The 21,669-nt window shown below is 40.2% G+C and overlaps 1 protein-coding gene across 1 annotated transcript in view; it reads right to left on the reverse strand.

The window, feature by feature from the left end:
* The window catches only part of SLC45A1 (solute carrier family 45 member 1), a 217,707-nt gene that overhangs the window by 98,868 nt on the left and 97,170 nt on the right, over positions 1-21,669 (reverse strand). The window contains exon 3 of the mRNA XM_078641000.1: positions 13,479-13,571. Within this exon, the coding sequence (XP_078497126.1) occupies positions 13,479-13,571 (93 nt within the window). The remainder of the gene's footprint in view (positions 1-13,478; positions 13,572-21,669) is intronic.

Below are 21,669 nucleotides of genomic sequence, written 5' to 3' on the forward strand. Positions count from 1 at the left end.
TGATGCTTGGATGCAGTACACTAAAAATGACGGTATTTTAGCTTGGCCAGAAGATGGTTCATTTAATATAAGAATTTTGAAAAACTTAAGAGAAAAGATGACAGCTCTTGTGCCGAAGCCTAGACAACTCAATTTGAAGCTTTAGTTGAATGGGAGGATGAGATGTTTCAACTTCAGCGGGAAGCTAATGGCATGATAAGACCTCCGAATTCATCAAAATTTAAACATGAAACTCATGAAGGTAGAATGCGTCGGTGGAGACAGGCAGATATGTGTGATGGTCTCTACATAGTGAGAGAAATGATTACAGAAATACCAGGCCAAAAGAGTATCCAAAAGAAAAATAATACTGCTGTAGAAAGTGAATCAGAAGACCAAGTTCTAGAAGATATTTATTTAGTAAATAAAAAACAGACTCCTTTAAAACCAGCTTGTTCTTGGTCTACTCCGATGGTTTCTACTGGAACCACACCGAGCGCTCCACCATTAAATGAAGAATCACCCAGATTGTATCCAAATAATTCTAAATCTTTTGAAACTCCTATGAGGTTAGAAACAAGAACAAATTCTAGTATTTATGATGAAAGCAGAAACTTTTCTGAAACACCAATGAAAAGACAAACTTCTGGAAATTTAATGGGAGTTAGTGGAAATGAGCAATTTACAGACAATTCAGAATATTTACGATCAAAAGAAGAATTAATTCGACAATTAACTAAAGGCATGGAAGCAGTGACAGTTCCAGTAACTATTGGTCCTGTTCAACCTGTTTTTGATCATGAAGAAATTAAGCAACCAGGTTTGACAATTCCATTAAATGCAGAAATTCAAAAAGTAGCTGAAAAATTTTACTCAGAATTATCTGAAATACATCGAGAAAAAACAAGAATGCCTGATTTAACTTTTAACCCAGATTCATTATGCAAAACACCAATGGGTGCAGAATCAGATACTGAATTATCAGAGAAAACAGATTCTATTTCAAAGCTTGATGTTGCAAGACTAAAGGCAGATTTAGAAGAATTAATAATTGGCACAATTGGTCCTGACAGTTTGAAGCTTTATCAAGATGATGAACTCCTGTTCATTTGCAAGAGCATTCAATGGAAAACTAAGAATAAATATGATCAATTGGAAGAATTGGCTGCAGAGTTAGAAATTGATTTGAACAGACAGAAGAATTTGACAAAACATTACAGGTTAGATTTCACAGAAAAGGACATTGGAAATTTCAATGCGATGGGAAGAATTATGCATATAAAAGATTTGACTGTGTATATCAAAAAATTGGGTGACTTGAGTAAATGGAGAGTGAAATGGACTAAAAAGAAGGAAGAGGAAAGACAAGAAAAGTTAGCAAAACAGTTCCCAATGAGAGAAATTGCTGGTGGTGGTTATGTTCATGTTCCCTGGTCAAGACAGGACATTTTGTTATTCACAAATGATTTCCCACGACTAAGAGAAAAACCAGTGGAATGGTATCGACAGGTGGATAGATTCATCAAAGTATCGAAGGTTCTGTGGATTGATCTTGATGGATTCTTTGACATAGTTGTCCCATCAGATCTTTGGACAGAATGTAAAGTTGCTGTGAGTTGGCCCAAGGTAGAACCAGCTCGGGATAAAGAGACAGGTGCCCCATCATCAGAAGTCATGGGACTATATGACAAAGTGATTTACTGGCTAAAACAAAAGATTCCACCAAAAGAAGTAGATTGGGTAAAAATAGACAGAACAAACCAGGAACCAAAAGAGTCAGTTCATTCATTCTATGAAAGGTTATTGTTGTTTTTTAAACAGTACAGTGGCTATGAAAAATTAAATGAAAAAGACATGAGCCACTTCATTTACAGATTTGTTTATGGTCTTCGACCTGAAATTGGTGAAATGATTAGGAATAATATTGTCGGATGGCAATCAAATTCAGTTGATGAGATTCTGAGAAAGGCAAAATACTGTAGTGATGAATTAGATGCAAAACAGAAGAAATTAAAAGAAAAAGCAATGTGGGCACAGGTAAAAGTAGCTGAAAATCAGATCGCTAACCTAGAAAATAAAAATGTAAATTTCAATCAGAATCAGGGTCAGGGAAAGTTCAAGGGAAATTTTAATAAACCTAAATTTAATGTTAATATTGAAGAGCTGAAACAAAAATTACCTTGTTTTAATTGTGGCGAAATTGGACACTGGAAGCGCGAGTGTAAAAATCCGCCCAGAAATTTTAAACCCACAGATGCAGAACGATGTAAATCTGCAGCAACAGCTACAGCGACAGCTCAATGAATTGAGTCTTCAGCAACAGCTACAGCGACAATTAGTGAATCAGCAGAGTCAAATTCCACAGCCTCCTCTCCCAAATTGTGGTGGTGTTCAAAGGTTTAATTCAGAGACAGGATTCTGCGGTGGTGATCAGGTAATTAGAACACAAAGACCAAATTTATCTAATGCTTCTGGACAATTTTTGTTGACAGAAAATCAAGGGAGTGATTCTGATGATTATTTATGACAGTGCCTGAGAGAGGGGGAAGAGTGTGTACTTGGAGCCACTCTTGAGGTTGACCAGTCTGGTCCATTTGTGAATGGTAAAGTGAATGATGTAGAAATCACTTTTCTTGTGGACACTGGTGCTACCCGTTCTACTGTTAGATCAGTGGAAATTGAAAACCTGCCTCTCTCTGGGGATACAATCCAAGTAGTTGGTGTAGCAAATCAGCAAATTAAAACAGATTTGACAGAACCTGTGAAAATAGAAATTGGGAAATTCAGAGACAAACACAGATTTGTAGTTTGTAACAGCAGTCCTGTAAACTTGCTGGGAAGAGACATCCTATGCAAGATGAACTGCAAAATATATTGCTCACCGGAGGGTATTGAGCTACAAACTATGGAGGAAGATGGGCTTTATAAATTAACAATGTTAATGGTTGAAGCAGAGAAAACTAAATTATTTCCTGTTTTTGATAAAGAAAATTTACCTGAAGAATTAAAAAAGACAGTTAAATCTGAAATTTGGGATTTATCTGGAAATAAAATGGGTCTGATGAAAAATGTTGATCCAGTAAAAATTACAGTAAAACAGGGAATAGATTTTCCAAACATTCCTCAATATAAAATGAAAGCAGAAACGATTGAGGGTGTCATTCCTGTGATTGAAAAATTTATAAAGCAAGGTGTTTTAAAAGAGATTGAGAGTAGTCCTTGTAATTCACCGATCATGGGGATCAAAAAGCCAAATGGAACGTACAGAATTGTTCAAGACCTGAGAAAGGTTAATCAGATAGTTGTTCCATGTTGTCCAGTTGTTCCAAATCCTGCAGTGATTCTTTATCAAATTCCACATGATGCAGAGTGGTACACCGTTATTGATCTATGCAATGCGTTCTTTACTGTTCCATTACATCCAGAGAGTCAGGAAATATTTGCGTTCCGATTCCAAAGTTGCACACTAGCATGGTGTCGTATTCCTCAAGGGTATACAGAGAGTCCTTCTATCTTTAATGAATTGTTAAAGAAATCATTGGAGAATCTAAATTTACCTGGAAGATCAACATTGGTTCAGTACATTGATGACCTTCTTGTTACAGCTAAAACAAGAGATAACTGTGTTACAGATACAATTACTCTTTTGAATCACTTGGCAGATGAAGGACATAAGGTGTCACCTGCAAAATTACAGTTTTGTAGGCAAGAAGTAAAATATCTTGGTCACAGAATTGCAAAAGGAACAAGACAAGTGACAATTGAGAGAATAAAAATGATTCAAGGAATGCAGCCTCCAAAAACACAGAGACAGGTCAGAATGTTTTTAGGAATGGTTGGCTATTGTCGTCAATGGATTAGTGGATTTTCGATAATTGCGAAACCACTGCAGAGATTGACAAAATCTGATATAAAAGATCCAATTGTTCTTACAGAAATTGAGATGGAAGCTTTTGAAAAGCTAAAAAGAAGTTTGTGTGAAGCTCCAGCTCTGGGCATGCCAGACTATGAGAAATATTTTGAGCTGTACTGCAGTGAAAGAGAAGGATGTGCATTGTCTGTGTTAATACAGAGACATGGTAAATTGAGAAAACCAATAGCATACTTCTCGGCAGTACTTGAGACAGTTGCAAAGGCTTTACCAGGCTGCTTAAAAGCAGTAGCTGCAACTAGTATAAGTCTTGAACAGAGTGAAGGAATAATAATGGGATTTCCTGTGAAAGTCTATGTTCCTCATTCAGTTGAAATTCTTCTTACCAGAAGCAAAACGCAACACTTGACTAGTAATAGACTTACCAAGTATGAAATAATTATACTGGGATCAGATAATGTTTCAATAGCAAGATGTGTAAATTTATATCCTTCCACATTATTGCCTGATGGTACTGTTACAGAAATCAGAAACGAAATTGAAGTTGATCATGAGTGCTTGGATGTTTTGGAATATTGTACCAAGCCAAGGCAGGACATTAAGGATGTTCCATTGCCTGTTTCAGATCGTGTTTATTTTGTTGATGGTTCTTGTCTGAGAACAGAAGAGGGCTTTTTGAGAGCAGCTTATTCTGTCTGCACAGTTGCAGATGTTGTGGAAGCATCATGTCTTGAAGGAATTCGTTCAGCTCAAGTAGCAGAATTGATTGCTTTAATTCGTGCATGTGAAAGAGCAATACATTTGAAAATCACAATAATAACTGATAGCCAGTATGGGTATGGAGTTGTGCATGATTATGGACAGCTCTGGTCTCAGAGAGGCTACTTAACATCTGCAGGATCACCAATAAGAAATGCTAAATTAATAAAAAGATTAATAGATGGCATTCAGTTACCAGAGAAAATTGCTGTTGTAAAATGTGCAGCTCACCAAAAAGGTGATGATTTCATAACAAAAGGAAATGCTTACGCAGATGAAATTGCTAAGTACTGCGCAAGAAACAATTTTGCAATTAATCGGGAAAGAAATGATGAGCATGCTTTAAATTCATTAATGCTAACATCAATAGTTGAGACATGGCAAGAAGTCAAAGATTTACAAGATGAAGCTGATGATGAGAAAAACACATGGTTGAGAGCAGAATGTAGACAGAGAGATGAGGATGGAGTTTGGACTTATAAAGATGGCAGAGTAGTTTTACCAAACTGCATGATTGCTGACATGGCCAGAATGTATCATGGCCTGGGACATATTGGAAGGGATTCAATGGTCAGACTTTTCAGAGAAACTTGGTTTAATACTAAATTCAGAACAATCGCAGAATCTCTTTGTCAGAGGTGTTTGACTTGCCAACAAATGAATCCGATCAGGAAAACTGTTGTGGGAATGGGAACCATAGGACGGGAGGGTGGTCCATTCACCAGATTACAGACGGATTTCATTGAGATGCCACAGCATAACAAATTGCATTATGTTTTGGTATTTGTCTGTTTGTTTTCAAGATGGGTTGAAGCATTTCCCACACCTCACAATGATGCAATTACTGTTGCAAAGTTACTTTTAAGGGAGATAATACCAAGGTACGGTTTCCCAGTGACTGTGGAGAGTGATCGAGGAAGGCATTTTGAAAACAGATTGTTAAAATTGATTTGTGAGGCTTTACACATTGAGCAGAAGTTGCATTGTGCATACAGACCAGAGGCATCTGGAGTTGTTGAACAAATTAATGGTACGATTAAGAACAGAATTGCAAAAATGTGTCTGGCTATAGGCATAAAGTGGACAGATGCTCTTCCACTTGTTTTGATGACTCTAAGAAGTACACCAGATAAAAAGACAGGTTTAAGTCCTCATGATATTCTTATGGGCAGAGTTATGAGGCAGGCATTCATACCAGTAGGAAAATTGTTGACTATTAATGATAGTGCAATTTTAGAGTATTGCAGGAAACTGTCTGATATCGTGGCTTCTGTGTCTAATCAGGTGGGAACTGAAGTACAGTCAAGAGAAAAAGAGCAAGCACATGATCTTTCACCTGGTGACTGGGTAAGGACAAAAGTTCACCGAAGAAGAAACTGTTTGGTACCAAGATGGCAGAAAGCAAGACAAGTGATTCTTGTAACTACAAATGCAGTGAAGTGTAGAGGCATAAAAAGGTGGATTCATGCTAGTCATACCATTCGTGTGCCTACACCTGAAAATTCTGATGAAGAAAGTGATACCACAGCTGATTCAGATTCAGAAGAAGAGTCAGAAAGAAATCCAGATTCTGAAGATCGACAGGCTGGTCGACATCTGGAAAATTCAACTGTGAATGGAGAAATAAAGGAAAAAGATTTGGAGATCATAGTTGTGGACTCTGAAAATAATGAAGATCTGCTAGAGAAACAAGTAGCAGAAGAATCTGATCAAGTTCGGAATCAAGACCAGGAGAGTATTGAAAGGCAAGAAAGAAACTCTGAAAGCAGGAACAAGAATTCTGAAACTGGGAAGTTGAAGGTAATAGTGGAAGAAGAAGAAGATGAATTGCCAAGTACCAGTTACAAGAATAGAGTTCCTAACGGAGTGAAGTGGCCGAGTAAAGAAGAACCTGAGTCAAGAATTCGAATCTCTGACAGTGAATCTGAAGACAGTGATGAAGATTCTCAAATAAGAAAATTCAGAAAAAGAACTTGGAGAAATGAATGTAATGTAACCGAGCCAAAGAAGAAATTACTGAGAAAAGGTGATAATTGGCCGAGTGAAAACGAAGGGTTGAAATTCAAATTAATAAAGAAATCCAAGGAGCAGATTAATGAAATAACTAGTCAGGAAGATCCTGAAAAGAAAGGTGAGACCGGGAAGAAAATAGAAGTTATTTCTAGAAAGACAAAGAGAACGCTAAGGCCAAATCAAAAATATAAATCGCCGTGGACGTACATCATCATTCCGCCTGTAGTTGAAATAAACAGTAGTAGTCAGGAAGAGATTGAAGACAATAGTGACAATGATTGAAATACTTACCTGTTAAAATTTTAGGTATTCTGTTTTTGGCATAAGGCTAAAGAAATTGTGTTAGGTGTTAGTTTGAAAACAAATTGTGACGCAAGGTCGAAGAAAAGTTGTTAGAGGGTTTAAAAAAAAAAAAAAAAACTTAAAATAGGGGGGTGTTAAAGATTACATTTTAGATTTTTAGACACATTTTGTGTTATTTTAAAATTTTGTTTTCTTTTTCTATAACAAACTTAGTAAAAATGCCTTATGTTTTTGTAAACAACAGCTCAAGATGCTCCATCTTTAAAAGATGTTGCAAGATGTCTCTGATATGTGTGCTCTTGATAATTCTGCTCTGGGTAGTTTTAGCTGTCATTTTTCCTTTCGGGATCGATAAGGAGATGTACAAGGTCAATATGACAAGCAAAGCTTCAGTTAGTCAAGACAAACATAGTGCAACAGGCAAAGCTAACAAAGTTATTGATCACAGACCTGAGGCTCACCAAGCTAGGTCTGTTGGTGATTTTTCTAGCAATACTTTTTCAAGACTTCTGGCTGAATATGTAAAAGTTATGGAAGTCAAAGATTGCTACATTTGTGTGAAGTTGCCTGCTTCTGTTTCAGAGGGAGTGACGTACAATATGCTTCCTCTTACTTATGGCATAACCTGTAGTGTGATAGCTAGCTTATTTTATCAAACTGGTCGTTTAGAGTATTATTACTCTAATTATGATGAGATTTTTGCAAACCTGAAAATAGTGAAAAGCTTAAATAAACATAAGCAAGCTAAACAGATGAGGGAATTCTTCATTGTGACTAATGAACTCACATATGAGTATGCTTTCAGAAATAATCTAACATGCAGATTGAGGACTGAGGAAAAGACTTTCCTGAACCTTGTTGAGGAGAGAAGAGCAATTTATAAAAGAAATGAGATGGTCAAGCAGACAAAATCAAAATTTTGGCAGAAAGAGGATGAAAAATTCAATGGCAAATCTTTTGACAATGTTGCAATTCACATAGACAAACCAATTAGTGGTAAGCTTTGCATTAAAAGAGATAACACACTTTTTGATAATTATTGTGTGGGAGCTAGCAATTGTGAAGACACTTACCAAATCATGGGGGGTTGGGGATTTAAAGGTGGTAGAGACCCAATTTTCCCTGGAATCTATTTTGTTTGTGGAGACAGGGCCTATTATAACCTCCCAGACGATTGGTATGGAACGTGTTTTGTTGGACTTGTTTTTCCAAAAATATTTCATGTTGACAGAAATGCAGAAGGTTCATTTGAAATCAATAATCATGTAAATAGGTACAAAAGAGAAAGTTTTTCAGAGATTTTGGGAGACATTTTTGAGGCAGTGATACCTTTGGTGGGTATAACTTTGAATGCAGGAAGAATCAGAAAATTGTCCACAATTGTTGACAGATTGTCAACTGACACAGCTGGTGGTTTCCAATTGGTGGATACCGAAGTTATTGAAATCAGATCTATGGTAATGCAAAACCGTCTTGCTTTAGACATACTCCTAGCAAAAGAGGGAGGAGTCTGTGGGATTTTACATGTCCAACACTGTTGTACATATATCCCCGATGAAAGTAAAAACATTGAGATGTATATCAAAAATATTACAGAAATGCATTCAGAAATTGTTCCCTTAGAAGAGAATGATTTTTCAGAACGTCTTTCTAAAAGATTTCAAGCAATCAAAACATGGTTTCAAGAAATTGGTGGTTCAATTCTTGGCAAGATTCTAACACCTTTATTTATAATAGTTTTTGTGATACTTTTATTAAAGATTAGTTGTATGTTACACAAGAGGAAGAAATACATGAGGGAAAAGAAGAGAATTTACAAGATCAGAAAGGAACAAGAGAAAGAGATAGAACTAGAAGAGTTTCGTAAAGCTCAATATGAAAGTTGCAGGCAGACAGCTGAAACAAGTCTTTAGAAATACTAATACAGTGAAATCAAATCATGTTCATCTTAAGAAAATTTTGCTAAATTTTGGGTGTGGTTTGGTGATTTTGAAATCACCAGATGAGAGAGTTGATGGAGCGAGATTTAGAAATATATTTATTTCTGCTCGTGAAGTTTAACTTCCATAATTAATTAATAATATTAATAAAGTGTGCGGTGAAAATACTAACTAACTTAGAATAAAAGTTGCATCCTCATGAACACGCGGGAGACTAATATGTGTGCTCATAAATGTGCAATATGTTGCATTTGCATGTGTGTGAAAATAATGAATTAACCCTGTCTTTTGTCATGTCAGAACTAAATGTGGCCGTTTATTAATGGCATGTGCTTATTTCTGTGTGCTCATGTTTTGTTTTTCTGTCTTAAATGTTGCACGAATTTTGTTCGTTGCTTTCATTTGCCTACGCTAGGTAACATAGATTAATGGGTTAAAATTAGCAAAGGTGGGTGGGTAACAGAACGAACTTTATTTCTTGTATTAATTATTCTTTTGTGTTTGTTTATGCACTAGTTTCTGGAAAGAAGGCTGTCCTAATGTGCAGTTGACAAATGTCTGCTCAGAGTAAGCAAGAGTCCAGTGCGGGAAAATCCTTGCCAAGTTTTAAAGGAGAAAAATTACAAATGTGGTTGTTCAGTGAACTGACTGTACTTTTGGTCTGCATGGCCAAGGCCAGGAACCGGCAGGGAGATTGTCAAGCTAAGGAAGTCGCGGACACTTTTATTAAATGTTGCAAACTGGAGGAAGCTTCGTGACTTGGAATAAAGGACAATAGACTCTTTTTAAAAAAGTCGGAACTGGGCTCCAAAGAATGTGGTGACATTGTGGTCCGTCACTTGTCAGCCAATGAGGACTCTGAGTGGCAGAAAAGTATTTAATTTTTCTTAGATTAAGCTAGTTAGAAGGGTATAAAAACTGTCCCCCTGCGAGGGAAGCCGCTGCTGTTTGCTGTTTTTCAGAAGGGCGTATCGTGCTGTTTGGACTTACTTGGAGCACGTAAGAGACCTAGGCTTAAAGACTTTTTCCCTTTTTTCCTAATGGGGCAAGTGTAGCTAGGGACTTAGGGTTTAGATGATGCCAAAATCCTTATTTCAATTAAAATTTATGCTATTTGATTTGTTTGAAACTGTCATTACCTTTTTGCTAAATCTTGAATAAAACGCTTGAATAAAATGATTCTAATAAAATAAAATGCTCATTCTTTAAATAATGGTTAATAAACGAGATTCTTAAAACACAAGCTGGCCTTGTTATTTATGAATTTTAGGTTACCATTAGCAGATCTATTTGCCTCAGTGGCTTAATTAATTAGGGTTTGTTTAAGTATAATAAATATGTCCTACTGCAGTTGTATATAAATGTATATATTTGAGAATAGGTTAATTAGGTCACATGATCCAGTTGCTCAGAATATGTCATGTTAGTCTATGGGCCTTGTGAATAATTTATGTTTAATGGTGAGTATTGTGGAGTAGGGTAGCGTTGCTTATGGCATATTTTCTATAGGGCCGCTGGATCACTTACATTAATTGTAACCCACTGTATTTCACTTTCCTAATATTTCTAACTCTCAAGAGAGCAAAGTTTATTACAGTGGTCTTTACAGTGTAGACCTCTCTGTTTTGGGATTATTCCTTTTTGGCAGTGCAGGAGGAGTGGGAGCCGACAGCATGCTCTCAAAAGCAGGCCAATCCCTTTGCTGATGTCTCTTTTTGTGAGTTGACAGTGTGAGTGGACAGGGGCAAAGAGAGGCATCCCATATAGAGAAATGGTGCTGCAGGATAATGCCTGACTCATGGTCCTGCCATTCTAGGGCTCAAACAGCAGCGACTGCCATAAACAAAGGGTGGCAGGGCAGGGATTGGTCTGAACAGGCAGGGAAGACACCCTGCTCAGACCAGGGAGTCTGTGGGGGTTTCTCCATCCCGGCTGCTCAATGCAGCCGGGCTGGAGAAAACCTAAGTGTGAATGTGTGTTTTGGTTGGCCTGAAACGGCTGGCCAAAACACATATGCGCACATAGGAAGTGGAGTGCACGCAGTACTCCTCCTCCCCCTCCCATGACTAAGCCCTGCCCCTCCCAACACTTCCAAAAAATGTCAACTGAAATGATGCAAGAGTATTGTTTTATTTTACTTTTGCTGGCTCTGACCCAGGCAGTAGGGCGATGCTCCTCCGCCAATTCGGAGGAGCCGCCACTGGGCTCAAAAGTCTTTTCTCCTTCTGAATAGCTCAGCACATCAGCAGAGAGACACATTTGCCAGGAAAGCATAGATTCTGCTGACAGTATTTTTTCTAATATATTTCCTTCAGAGAAATTCAAAAGAGTAACCCTGTTCATATTTCAGTTTACATCTAATTAGCATCCAGCAACTGCGATCCAGATTTACATAGAAGTCACGCAATGCAGGGCATCACGTAAAGCTGCTGCGCTGTATTGCATGAATGGGAGACAGCAGAAAAGTGGCATATCTACTAAGATGTGGCACTGTTCTACTCTCTCCCTATGCTGGTGCACTTTTGACTCCCATGTGCCAATGCAGGCACCTTTGCACCATAGCGCAAAGGTGTCTGCAATATGGGAAGTATAGGTTTTGTACTTTATAGTACAAAAACTATGCTTTAATGTGCCACCCATGCACCACCCACGGAATGCCCACTTGATGCAAAGTAACACAAGGCAGCAGATTGTGCAGTTTTGCATCACGTTGGGATACAATCCAAAGAAAAACGTAATTTACGTTGGATGGTAAATCTCGCATTTGCACTAAAAAAGTAACACATACTCAATGCAAAGTGTTTGCAATTTGGGCCATGGTGCTTATGATAAGGGTCCTGAAATTTAGGTACAATTTACGCACTCTTTAAACAAGATACCACATAATATATTTTTACTGGGTGAATGATCTGGACATCAGTCCAAGTTTCAGACGTCAGAATGGATGCCAACAAGCTAATTGTGCATTTTTTTACTCTATTCGAGGTGTGAAATATTTCCAGTTTGTCTACAGGATTAGCTCCAGATTTACTAGGTAAAACATGTGCAGGAAAGCATCTGCATGCTGTGCAAGTAGCTTCTGACTCAGAATCCCAAGTGGGGTGCAAACAGGAATCTGGGCCCCTACTGGAATTTTACAGACTTCATAATAAAGTTCTAAGAGTGCAGACATTTTATGTTATGTTATGTTATGCAGGGGTTTTGTATAGCGTACGGCTACTCAGAAGAGTGTCCCGACGCTTTAGATTGCGCACTAATCTCATAGCACAACAGGGAAAATAAGAGACAGAAATAAGAGAAACCTAAAAGGGGCCGAAACTAAGAGGAAAAGAGCCAGGTTTTAAGTTTTAAACATAACATAACATAACATAACAACTTATGTGCATAGATTGATTTCAGGGGTGCAACAGGGTGTTCTTTGGACACCCCTGCACCCTTGAAATCGCAATCTCAATTTGCGATTAGCTAATTGCGAATCGCAAATTGAGATTGTCTTCCCATTCATTCCTATGGGCCTTTTGGCCCATAGGAATCAATGGGAAGGGATTCCTTAATTGCGATTCGCAAATTGTGAATCGCAATTAAGGAATAATAAGGAATCGCAAAAAAAATTGCGATTTTTAGATACATTGCCGTTTGCGATTCCTTAATTGCGATTCCTCAATTTTCGCAATTAAGGAATCGCAAACGACTTGAATTGACAAACTGAGGGTTACATTCCAATCCATGTGCACAACGATCAGAGTTTGGGGTTGTGCTTTTATAATTACACACCCATAGTTTTCCCCTGACAGATTTTGTCAGGTCAAACCTACTAGTCATGATATAAAGGCAAAACATGAATAACTCAGTCCACATGATGTGCCTCACTGCCAATTTAATTATTTGTAATATGAACTCTTTACTGTAGCCAGAAAACACCTCATCCTGGTTTAATGGTATTTACTCTAGTGCATTTATGGGGTGTGTTAAAAGCCTAACCTTTTTCTAATCTATTAGGAATTCGGGGCTATCATGGCATTAAGACTCTAACACTCAAATTGACCAATTTTGTATCCGAGTTGTGGTGCCAGCAGGCTAATCTTTCTTGTACAGTTATGAGTGACAGTTAAGTGTGTGGTCAACCTCTTCAGTGGTGGTGCATTTCCCTGGGATGACAGAAGTAGTTTAATCAGAAGATTTAAAAATCGTTGCAAGAAACGGTTGCTGTAGTATCTTTGGAAAATGAAGATGAGTTGCCCCTGGTCCCACATTGTCATATACTGTTCGGATCCCTGGCACTTCCATTGCTGTCTTCAGTCTTTGCTACGAAATATGGGATCCACAGTAAGCTTGCAGATCATGAAGCAGACTTACTAAGAATTCACGCAACGCAGTAAGTTGCTGCTCTGTGTTGCGTGAAGAGAAGAGAGCTGAAGAGCACCATACCTACTAAGATATGGTGCTCTTAAGCTCTACCCAGCGCTGGTGCACTCGTGTCAGCCTAACACCAATGCAGGCACCCTGGTACCATACAGCGAGGGAACCCGTGTTACAGGCAGTATTCATTTTGTGCAAGAAGGGATATAAATAAATAAACTTGTGTAGATTTGCAAATTTATGACCGTACAAACCTATTGCCAGCACTAGGATGAACGGTCTTCTTCTCCCGAATCTCGAGGTGCACCTGTCGCTCCAGGCTCCCAACAGAGGCTGCAGCATAAAACCTGAAACAGAAGATTGTATTCTAGGTACTTATTATGTCTTAGATGGTTTCTTACCTAGCCATTGTTACTGTTTACTTAATGTGTCCGTTTTATGGCAAAAAGTGTCAATGTACACGCCTTACCATGTAGACTACACATTGTTGGTCTTGTTCTATTTTAGTTGGATCACTCAACATAGCAGCTGCAATGACATGGGAAGGCAGTGCTGTCAGGTTTGCATCCAAGCTGATGGGGTGAAGCAAGCACTCTCTTGAGAGATATGATACTGTGTCCTCAAGAGGGCTAAGAGTTTGGAAAGCTCCATGGAAGTGCAAGCCGTGTGGGATTCAATGAGGGCTGTATGGGGGATTTTCTGTCAAGCCAATTTTCATAAAAAGTTATGGGACATAACTGGGAAATCTCTTCCGAGGAGAGGGATTCTCAGCATCAAGCTCTTCTGATGCCGACTCCATGACAGCTGTGTGAACTAAGGTCCTACGGACACTTTCCATGATAGACATTACCTAAAGAGCATATGTCCATTGCTCCCACTTACTGAGGCTCTATATCCTCTCTCTGACCAGCTTCAAAAAAGATGTCTCCTGCAACTGGAGCTCCCCCCACTGCTCCTTTGCCTCTCCCTTGATTTCTCTTAGATTATAAGCTGAGGCTAAGTGGTGAATTTTGAGCTAACTTTTTTTGACATGTTCAATTGTTCTAACACTACAGGCGGGAATCATCCTCCATCTTCTGTCTCATCTAATCTCTTTGTCACACAAATAAGGGAGAGACTTACTTGCTGAGGAAAAATAAGTGTGGCCACCTCTTATACATTTTCCCTTCTTCATTTTCATGCCCAGTTCCATCAGCTTGGTAACATTATACCCTTGATTATTCCCTTAAAGAATTAAGAAATGCACCGATCCTTAGACCACGTTTTTACTAGAGGCTTCCCATTAGAAAATCCGTCTATGAAGAAGGGCTGAATAGAACTTTGCAAGGGGAAAAAAGACGTAGTCGTGCATTTACTGGAGCATTACAGGAAGGTGAGACCTTCTTTGCATTGTCCCTGATGGATTATGTGGGGTCACCAAGCAGTTTCTTAGTGAACAAGGATCACACCTCTGCTCCTTGATACCATACTTAAAGAGAAAAGAGACTACTAGCGGGCAGAGACTTCTGATTTCAGATCTACCTGTCCATTGAGAAAGGTTAGAGGACCATCTCTCTTGCTAGAAATGTGGGACATGTGGCAAGAGCCTACTGTGCCTTTCCTGTTGTATTTGGCTCACAGTGCTACACATGAAATTTTGGGAGACACTCCTTGCTCCATCACCTTTGAACTCAAACCAACTGTTGCACCAAGGAACGTAGCGGTGAGAAGAAACATTTGTAAATTCCAGGGGCTAGCCCAAACCTCCCTTATATCATATCTGCAGATCACTGTGACCAGATTGGGGATGTTGCCAGGAGTTCTGATTCAGATACCATAAATGTATCGACCACTCCAGCTTTGAAGGTTGAGAAAAGTGATTGGAGTAGTGTGCACCGGTAATACATAGTGTCAAACACTGATATACCGTATTTTCCGGCGTATAAGACGACCCGGCGTATAAGACGACCCCCTACATTGCTTGATAAAATGTAGGTTTCGTGCTATACTCGCCGTATAAGACTATCCCCACTTCCAGCGCAGTCCAACGCAGTCCTGCATAGCCATTTTGAGAATTTATTTTATTTTATTTTGGCTCGTACTTGGTACGCTTTTGTAACCTGCACACTTATCACTTTTTTCTCCAGGAATGTACCGATTGCTACCTCATGTATTTTGGTTGCTCACTATTGTCACTTTTAATCCATGTAACTTAACGTTTGCTTTTGTAATTTGTTCATTTGTAATTGTTCCTCTTGTATCAATACTGTTCCTACTGAAAGCGCTCTGACACCTTCGGGTAAAGTCCGCGCTATATAAAATCACATAAACCTTTTAGTGCATGATTGACGCCTGCACTAGTGACGTACCAATATCCCCCACAGCCCCCGCGGTGCGAGGGGAGGGGGAGCTCCGGCACTGGGCACGGACGGCGGATTAGAGCCCCTGGCTGGGTCCGAAGCGTGGGCGGGAAATGGTGCAGCTTAGGGAACACAAATACAAGACGAACACAAGATCAGCCCCTTGCCAGCCAGTGCGGCCAATACGCCTTAGTATTTTCACTGCTTGAGCAATTTATGTTACAGGAGGATTTCTGTAGAAAAACAACCACATCAGCCAAATTAGCTTTGATTCACGTGGTAAAGTAGCCTGTGCTTTTGCTTTTTCAAGTCTGGAGATTGCTTACAAAGTTCAAGTCTGGAGATTGCATACAAAGTTCATATTTTATACCTATTGCCAAAAAAACACGTGCTCTGATTGTGTGCTCGCGCAGTGTTTTATAATGCAGAAGCAGTCTGACACCTTCGGGTGTAGTCCGCAAAAACGCATGAAAACATACCGTCAAATTTGGCACCCGGCGTATAAGACGACTCCCGACTTTCCAGAACATTTTAAGGGGTTAAAAAGTCGTCTTATAGGCCGGAAAATACGGTAAACGTTGTCTCATTAGTACAAATTCTGGCAACTTGAGATTTTGTTTTTGCACTACAGTTTCATCCTGCCTTAATATTTTATCATTTTTGAAATGGATGTTACAAATACCTATCATAATATTTGTGGTCACTATTACAACTTTCTCCTTCTTTCTACTTGCCAACGCCTTGGTAAGGTTGTTAACTTATGGAAGAACTGGAATGGGGTTGAGGAGAAGAGCCCTGTTAACATAAAATTTTGTAGTAGTTACAGAAAGAAGACAAGCATCCCTCCATGCTAATTCTTCGCTAATGACTACATAGTGACCAATAATTCACAATTTGGAGGATAAATATGGGTTTTTTGTTGCTGGTGTGTTTACCAAAATCGAATCAATTTAAATGAAAAATGTAGCCCAATTCCTTTCTAACAGAAGCATGTTACATTTCATAAAACATATTTGAGAAAATCTAATATTTTTAGGCGGGATCAGGAGAAATTGTGTTTTTTATTAATTTATTGATCAACCAAACCATACAGAGCGCAGTAGACACCAGCAGTACACCTCTAAGTACAAAAATGATATACAAACACCATTTTCATTGAAGTTTTATGAGAAAAAAAAATCGCATTTTCATAAAAGTGACTTTAAAAAGTCCTATTCAGGCCTAGCCAGTAACTGTACCCATGCCTTTACTTTTTGTGCCGTGTTCTTCACCACGATAAAAGTAATTATGGATATAGTGGTCAAGTTTGAGCAGCATTTACGAATCAACCATTAAAGAGGGGATCTTGCAACGTGCAGTGAAGTGAGGGCTGGCTAGCAGATTGTTTTGTGCCGAATCAGCAAGTGCTGCTCCAAATTTTTCCAGATTTGGAAGTAACAACTTTGTGCATTAGGTTGAACCTGGGGCAGCATTAATATTTTATTTTTTGTTTTCCTGATTTTCTAAGTACCCAAGAAAATTGAAGATGTCTCCCATAAAATGACTGGAATTAATAATGAGATGAAGGCTGATTTTGATGCCTCTTCCATGTTTTATGTGCACCATAAATGTCAATCTTATTCATACCATCTTGCATTTCTTGCTATAGTTCTAGGGGCTTCTCTAAAATCCCTGGGAATTATTTTAGCTCAATGTAAAATATGTGTATATCAATAACTCTCTCTCGCTCTCTCTCTCTCTCTCTCTCTCTCTCTCTCTCTCTCTCTCTCTCTCTCTCTCTCTCTCTATCTCTCTCTCTCTCTCTCTCTCTCTCTCTGTCTCTCTCTCTCTCTATATATATATATTATATATATATATATATATATATATATATATATATGTTTGAGCAAAAGACTTGAGCTTCTGGAAGTGCACACGACGCTGCCCCAAGCCTTCCAGCCCAGATTGCCTCGCTGAGTTTGCCTTTCCAGACGCCTTCAAAATTAACCAGGTCCGACGCGTTTCAAAGCTGGAACGCCTCGTAATCATGGATTGCTGCACAAGAGGATTGAAGAACACAGCGCTTTTATTTCAATGTTTTACGTTGAAGGTAGCCGCCCTAAGTGGGCGCGGCACCTTCTGGACAAGCAATGGCATGCTGGTAATTTGAGTCCATAAGCGCTGGTAAGTAAACACCTATAGTAGGCTCAGTCCCCTGTGACTCGTTTTAGCTAAGTAATGTCCTTGAGTAGGTGAAGGCATCCGGTTTTGCAAGTGTCTGCGCCCATGAGCCAGCGTGCCTCGCAGAAAGGATTGTTCCCTTCCGCGGCCGTTTCCTTTCCGACTTTTCAGCCCTCCTGGAAGCTGGTGCCACTTCCCACGAGGCCTGCTGAGGGAGTCCCACACGGACACCCAGGGCCACAAAAAAGCATTTTTTTGTTTGTAATTTCGGCGGATTTCGCGTAGGGGGTCGCGAATCCTGCTGAAATGACAAAAAAATCATTTTAATGAGGCCAGGGTGGGCCAGGTCCCGGGGGCATTGTCTTAAAATAATAGTGGGGGCCCATGGGTCCCCCGCAGCCCCGGGGCCTACTACCTCCCTTGGGCTATGCAGATTATGTGCGGGGGGATCACCACCTCCCTGGGGCACATACTTATTTAAATTCGGGGGTCGGTAGCGGACCCCCAGCCACGGAGACCACCACCTATCGGGGGCTATTTTGACAAAGGGAGGGGGCGCGCGGCCCCCCTCCAGGAGCCCTTGATGGCCCTGGGGAACGCCACTCCCCAGGGCCGGCCCCTACAGTGTCCCGGGTGCCCACCCCCGGGACACTGCTGTTTGCTATGGCAGGGCGGGAGCCATAGCAGACTCTGCTTTGCTTCACTGAAGCGAGAAGCGGGAGCAGGGAAACCTCTTTTGCTTCAATAGACCAAAACAGAATTGCTTTTCCACAAGGGGAGCTGCATGTCAGCAGCTCCCCTTGTCGAAAAGCAATGCCGGCTACTGCAGGAGGCGCGGAGCCAGCAGGGACCGTGGGGGCATTGGGGCTCGCCCACGGTTCCCAACGGAGCAGCCAGGCCCCAGGGGATGGTGTCCTGGGGCCAGAACTGGCCTGGGAGGGGGGCCGCACGGCCCCCCTCCCCTGTGAAAAGCAAAAAAGGAATGGCCGGCCCCAGGGTATGGGGTCCTCAGGGTCATAATTGGCCCGCGGAGGGGGCGGTCACACGGCACCCCTCCAAATAAATACAATTTAAAAAAAAAGTCTGGCTATTCCCCGAGAGATGGGGTCCCCGGGGCCGAAATTGGCCTTGGGAGGGGGGGGCACGCAGCCCCCTTCCCGTTTATTAGCAATTACCATCTGAGGAGTGCAGCATTTTTTTCTACATTGGTAACTAATATATGTATATATAATTCACTGAAAAAACCATAGGTTTCAGGCCTTATATAGTTAGGAATTCGCATTTAAAAACCCTTTGAAATTCACTCAAAAAACTATAAGTTTTAGGGGTGTTTTAGTTAGCTGGACATTTCACTCATACAAAACCATTGAAATTTCTCCTATATAGTTAGTTATACTAACTATATTTCGCGCACCCGCAATCCACTGCTGATGATGTCACATATTACATCATTCATGACATGGTCAGTGACATCACTGATGACATCACTGATGACATCATCCAGTGAATGTGGTTGCTTCGTTATTTAAATATGCATTATATATATAGCAATTTGCATTGAAGAATGAGTGGATATATAAAAATAAATATTTGGATGGAGGATTTAGTAGCAGTGTAATTGACTGTTTACTTTAACAATGTATAGTGTCTCACTAAATATAGTGGATAGTGACTAAACTGTGTGAATATCTGTATCACTTTCTCAGTTGTTGTGTAAACGGGTTCTCCAGTTGGTTACTAGCTACGTGAAAGTCTATATTAGTTATTAATTAGTTAACTGAGTATTTGTATGGGAGAGTGAATGTGTGTGTGGTTCAGTGGGGGGTGTGTGACTGCCCAAAGATGTGTGAATAGTTGATTCAGTAGATATATGAAGTTAAAACTACATGTTCTAACAGTTGTTTGGGTGAGTGAATATCTTTATGCGTGTGGTGATGAGCAAATATATTTCTCAATGGTACATGTCCAACAAACTAGAAAAATAAAAGGCAGTGTATGTGTCAGTTGTTGTATATAAATAAGTATACATAAGACTCAATGATTGTGTAAGTTACTATATGGATAACTGTATACTTGTAATAATGATTTTATAATACACTAATTATGACTTACTATCTAAATGAATAGATGAAGTGGCGTTTGTATAAGTGTGTAGCTAAGTAAGTATGTAAGTATGATCCATTGTTTGCATAAGTGAGTAGGATAACTTCATATGTGAATAGGTTGTGTGCTGGTGTGTAATGTCGATATAGCTGTATAAGTATTTTTGATAGTGTTCTATTGTTCATTGACAGCATGTATGAGTGAATCTACAGGTAAGTGATTACATGTGTGTATACATCTAGGAATCACTGAGTGGGTTTTTAGATACTTGTATTGCTGTGTCAATGGATTCAAATATGATACTCTGTATTTTACAAAGAGTGATGAAAGATTTTACTAGTGTATGAAAAGGTGTATGTGATTGTCACATGGATGATGTCATCAGTGATATCATCAGTGATGTCATTTGAGATGTCATCAGTGATGTCACTGACCATGTCATGAATGATGTAATATGTGACATCATCAGCAGTGGATTGCGGGTGCGCGAAATACAGTTAGTACAACTAACTATATAGGAGCAATTTCAATGGTTTTGCATGAGTGAAATGTCCAGCTAACTAAAACACCCCTAAAACTTATCGTTTTTTAAATGTAAATTTCAAAGGTTTTTTAAATGCTAATTCCTAACTATATAAGGCCTGAAACCTATGGTTTTCTCAGTGAATTTCAAAGGTTTTTTAAATGCTAATTCCTAACTATATAAGGCCTGAAACCTATGTTTTTTTCAGTGAATTTGCAAGTTTTTTTAAATGCTAATTCCTAACTATGGGCCTCATTAGGATGGCGGTGAATCCGCATCCTCTGGGCCGGCGGAAGCCACCGCCGGACCGGAGGATGCGGATTCACCGCCGTGGCCACATCAAACACCCACCGCCAGATTAGGATGGCGGTGGGAATGTGGTGGGACCAGCGGCGGACGGCAGGTCCGTCCGCCGCTGATCCGCGGGTTTTGCCGGGCCATTTGGTGGCGGTGTCTGCAAGACACCGTCAGCCAAATTAGGAAGCATGAGTAAACATGCTTTTCCGCGGCGGTTTTTCCGCCGTGGAAAAGCATGTTGGACCTTTGCTTCTGGGGGGCCCTTGCGGGCCCCCAGGGTAAAGGGGGGGTGGGGGTGCACATGGGGGGTACCTATGGTACCCCCCTGCATTTGCATGCACAAAGCGGCAGGCACCGCACGGTGCCTGCTGCTTTGTGCATGTAAATGTAAAACATGCTTTTTTAACCTTGCGGCGGGTGCTGCTTCAAGCAGCACCCGCCGCAAGGTTAAAGATCCAGGATGTGACCGCCAGGGTGGCGGTCACATCCTAATTTGCATGGAGGGACCGCCGCTGCCCATGCGGACGGTCCCTCTTCCACGGGGATGGCAGACGGACGCAGGTCCGTCCGCCATCCTAATGAGGCCCTATATCAGGCCTGACACCTATGGTTTTTTCATTGAATTCCGAAGGTTTTTTAAATGACAATTTTTAAATGTATTAATTGTTATTTTTTTTATACTGATTTACTACATTTTTGCAGGCAGGTGTTCAGAGGGCACGCCCCCTTTTTACAACACTCTGCAGCGCAGCTCCATGGTGCTTACTGGAGATACCTGTTGGAATAGTTCCCTCTAGGGGACCTCTGGATTGAACAGGAATTAATTCCGTAACTTAAACTGTGCAAACCAACCCAGTAGAGTTTTCTAAATTGGGGGATTAAGTTCCCTTGCATACTAGGGGTCCCTGGGGGCCAACTAGTCCACCTGAAACCTTCAGTATGCGCCAGGGGGCTGCATTGCAGAGAGGTGTAATGAGGCCACACCCTTTTTTACACCTCTCTGCAACGCAGCCCCCGGGCGTG

Source organism: Lissotriton helveticus, chromosome 5_1, assembly GCF_964261635.1.
Source record: "Lissotriton helveticus chromosome 5_1, aLisHel1.1, whole genome shotgun sequence".
NCBI classification, from domain to species: domain Eukaryota; kingdom Metazoa; phylum Chordata; class Amphibia; order Caudata; family Salamandridae; genus Lissotriton; species Lissotriton helveticus.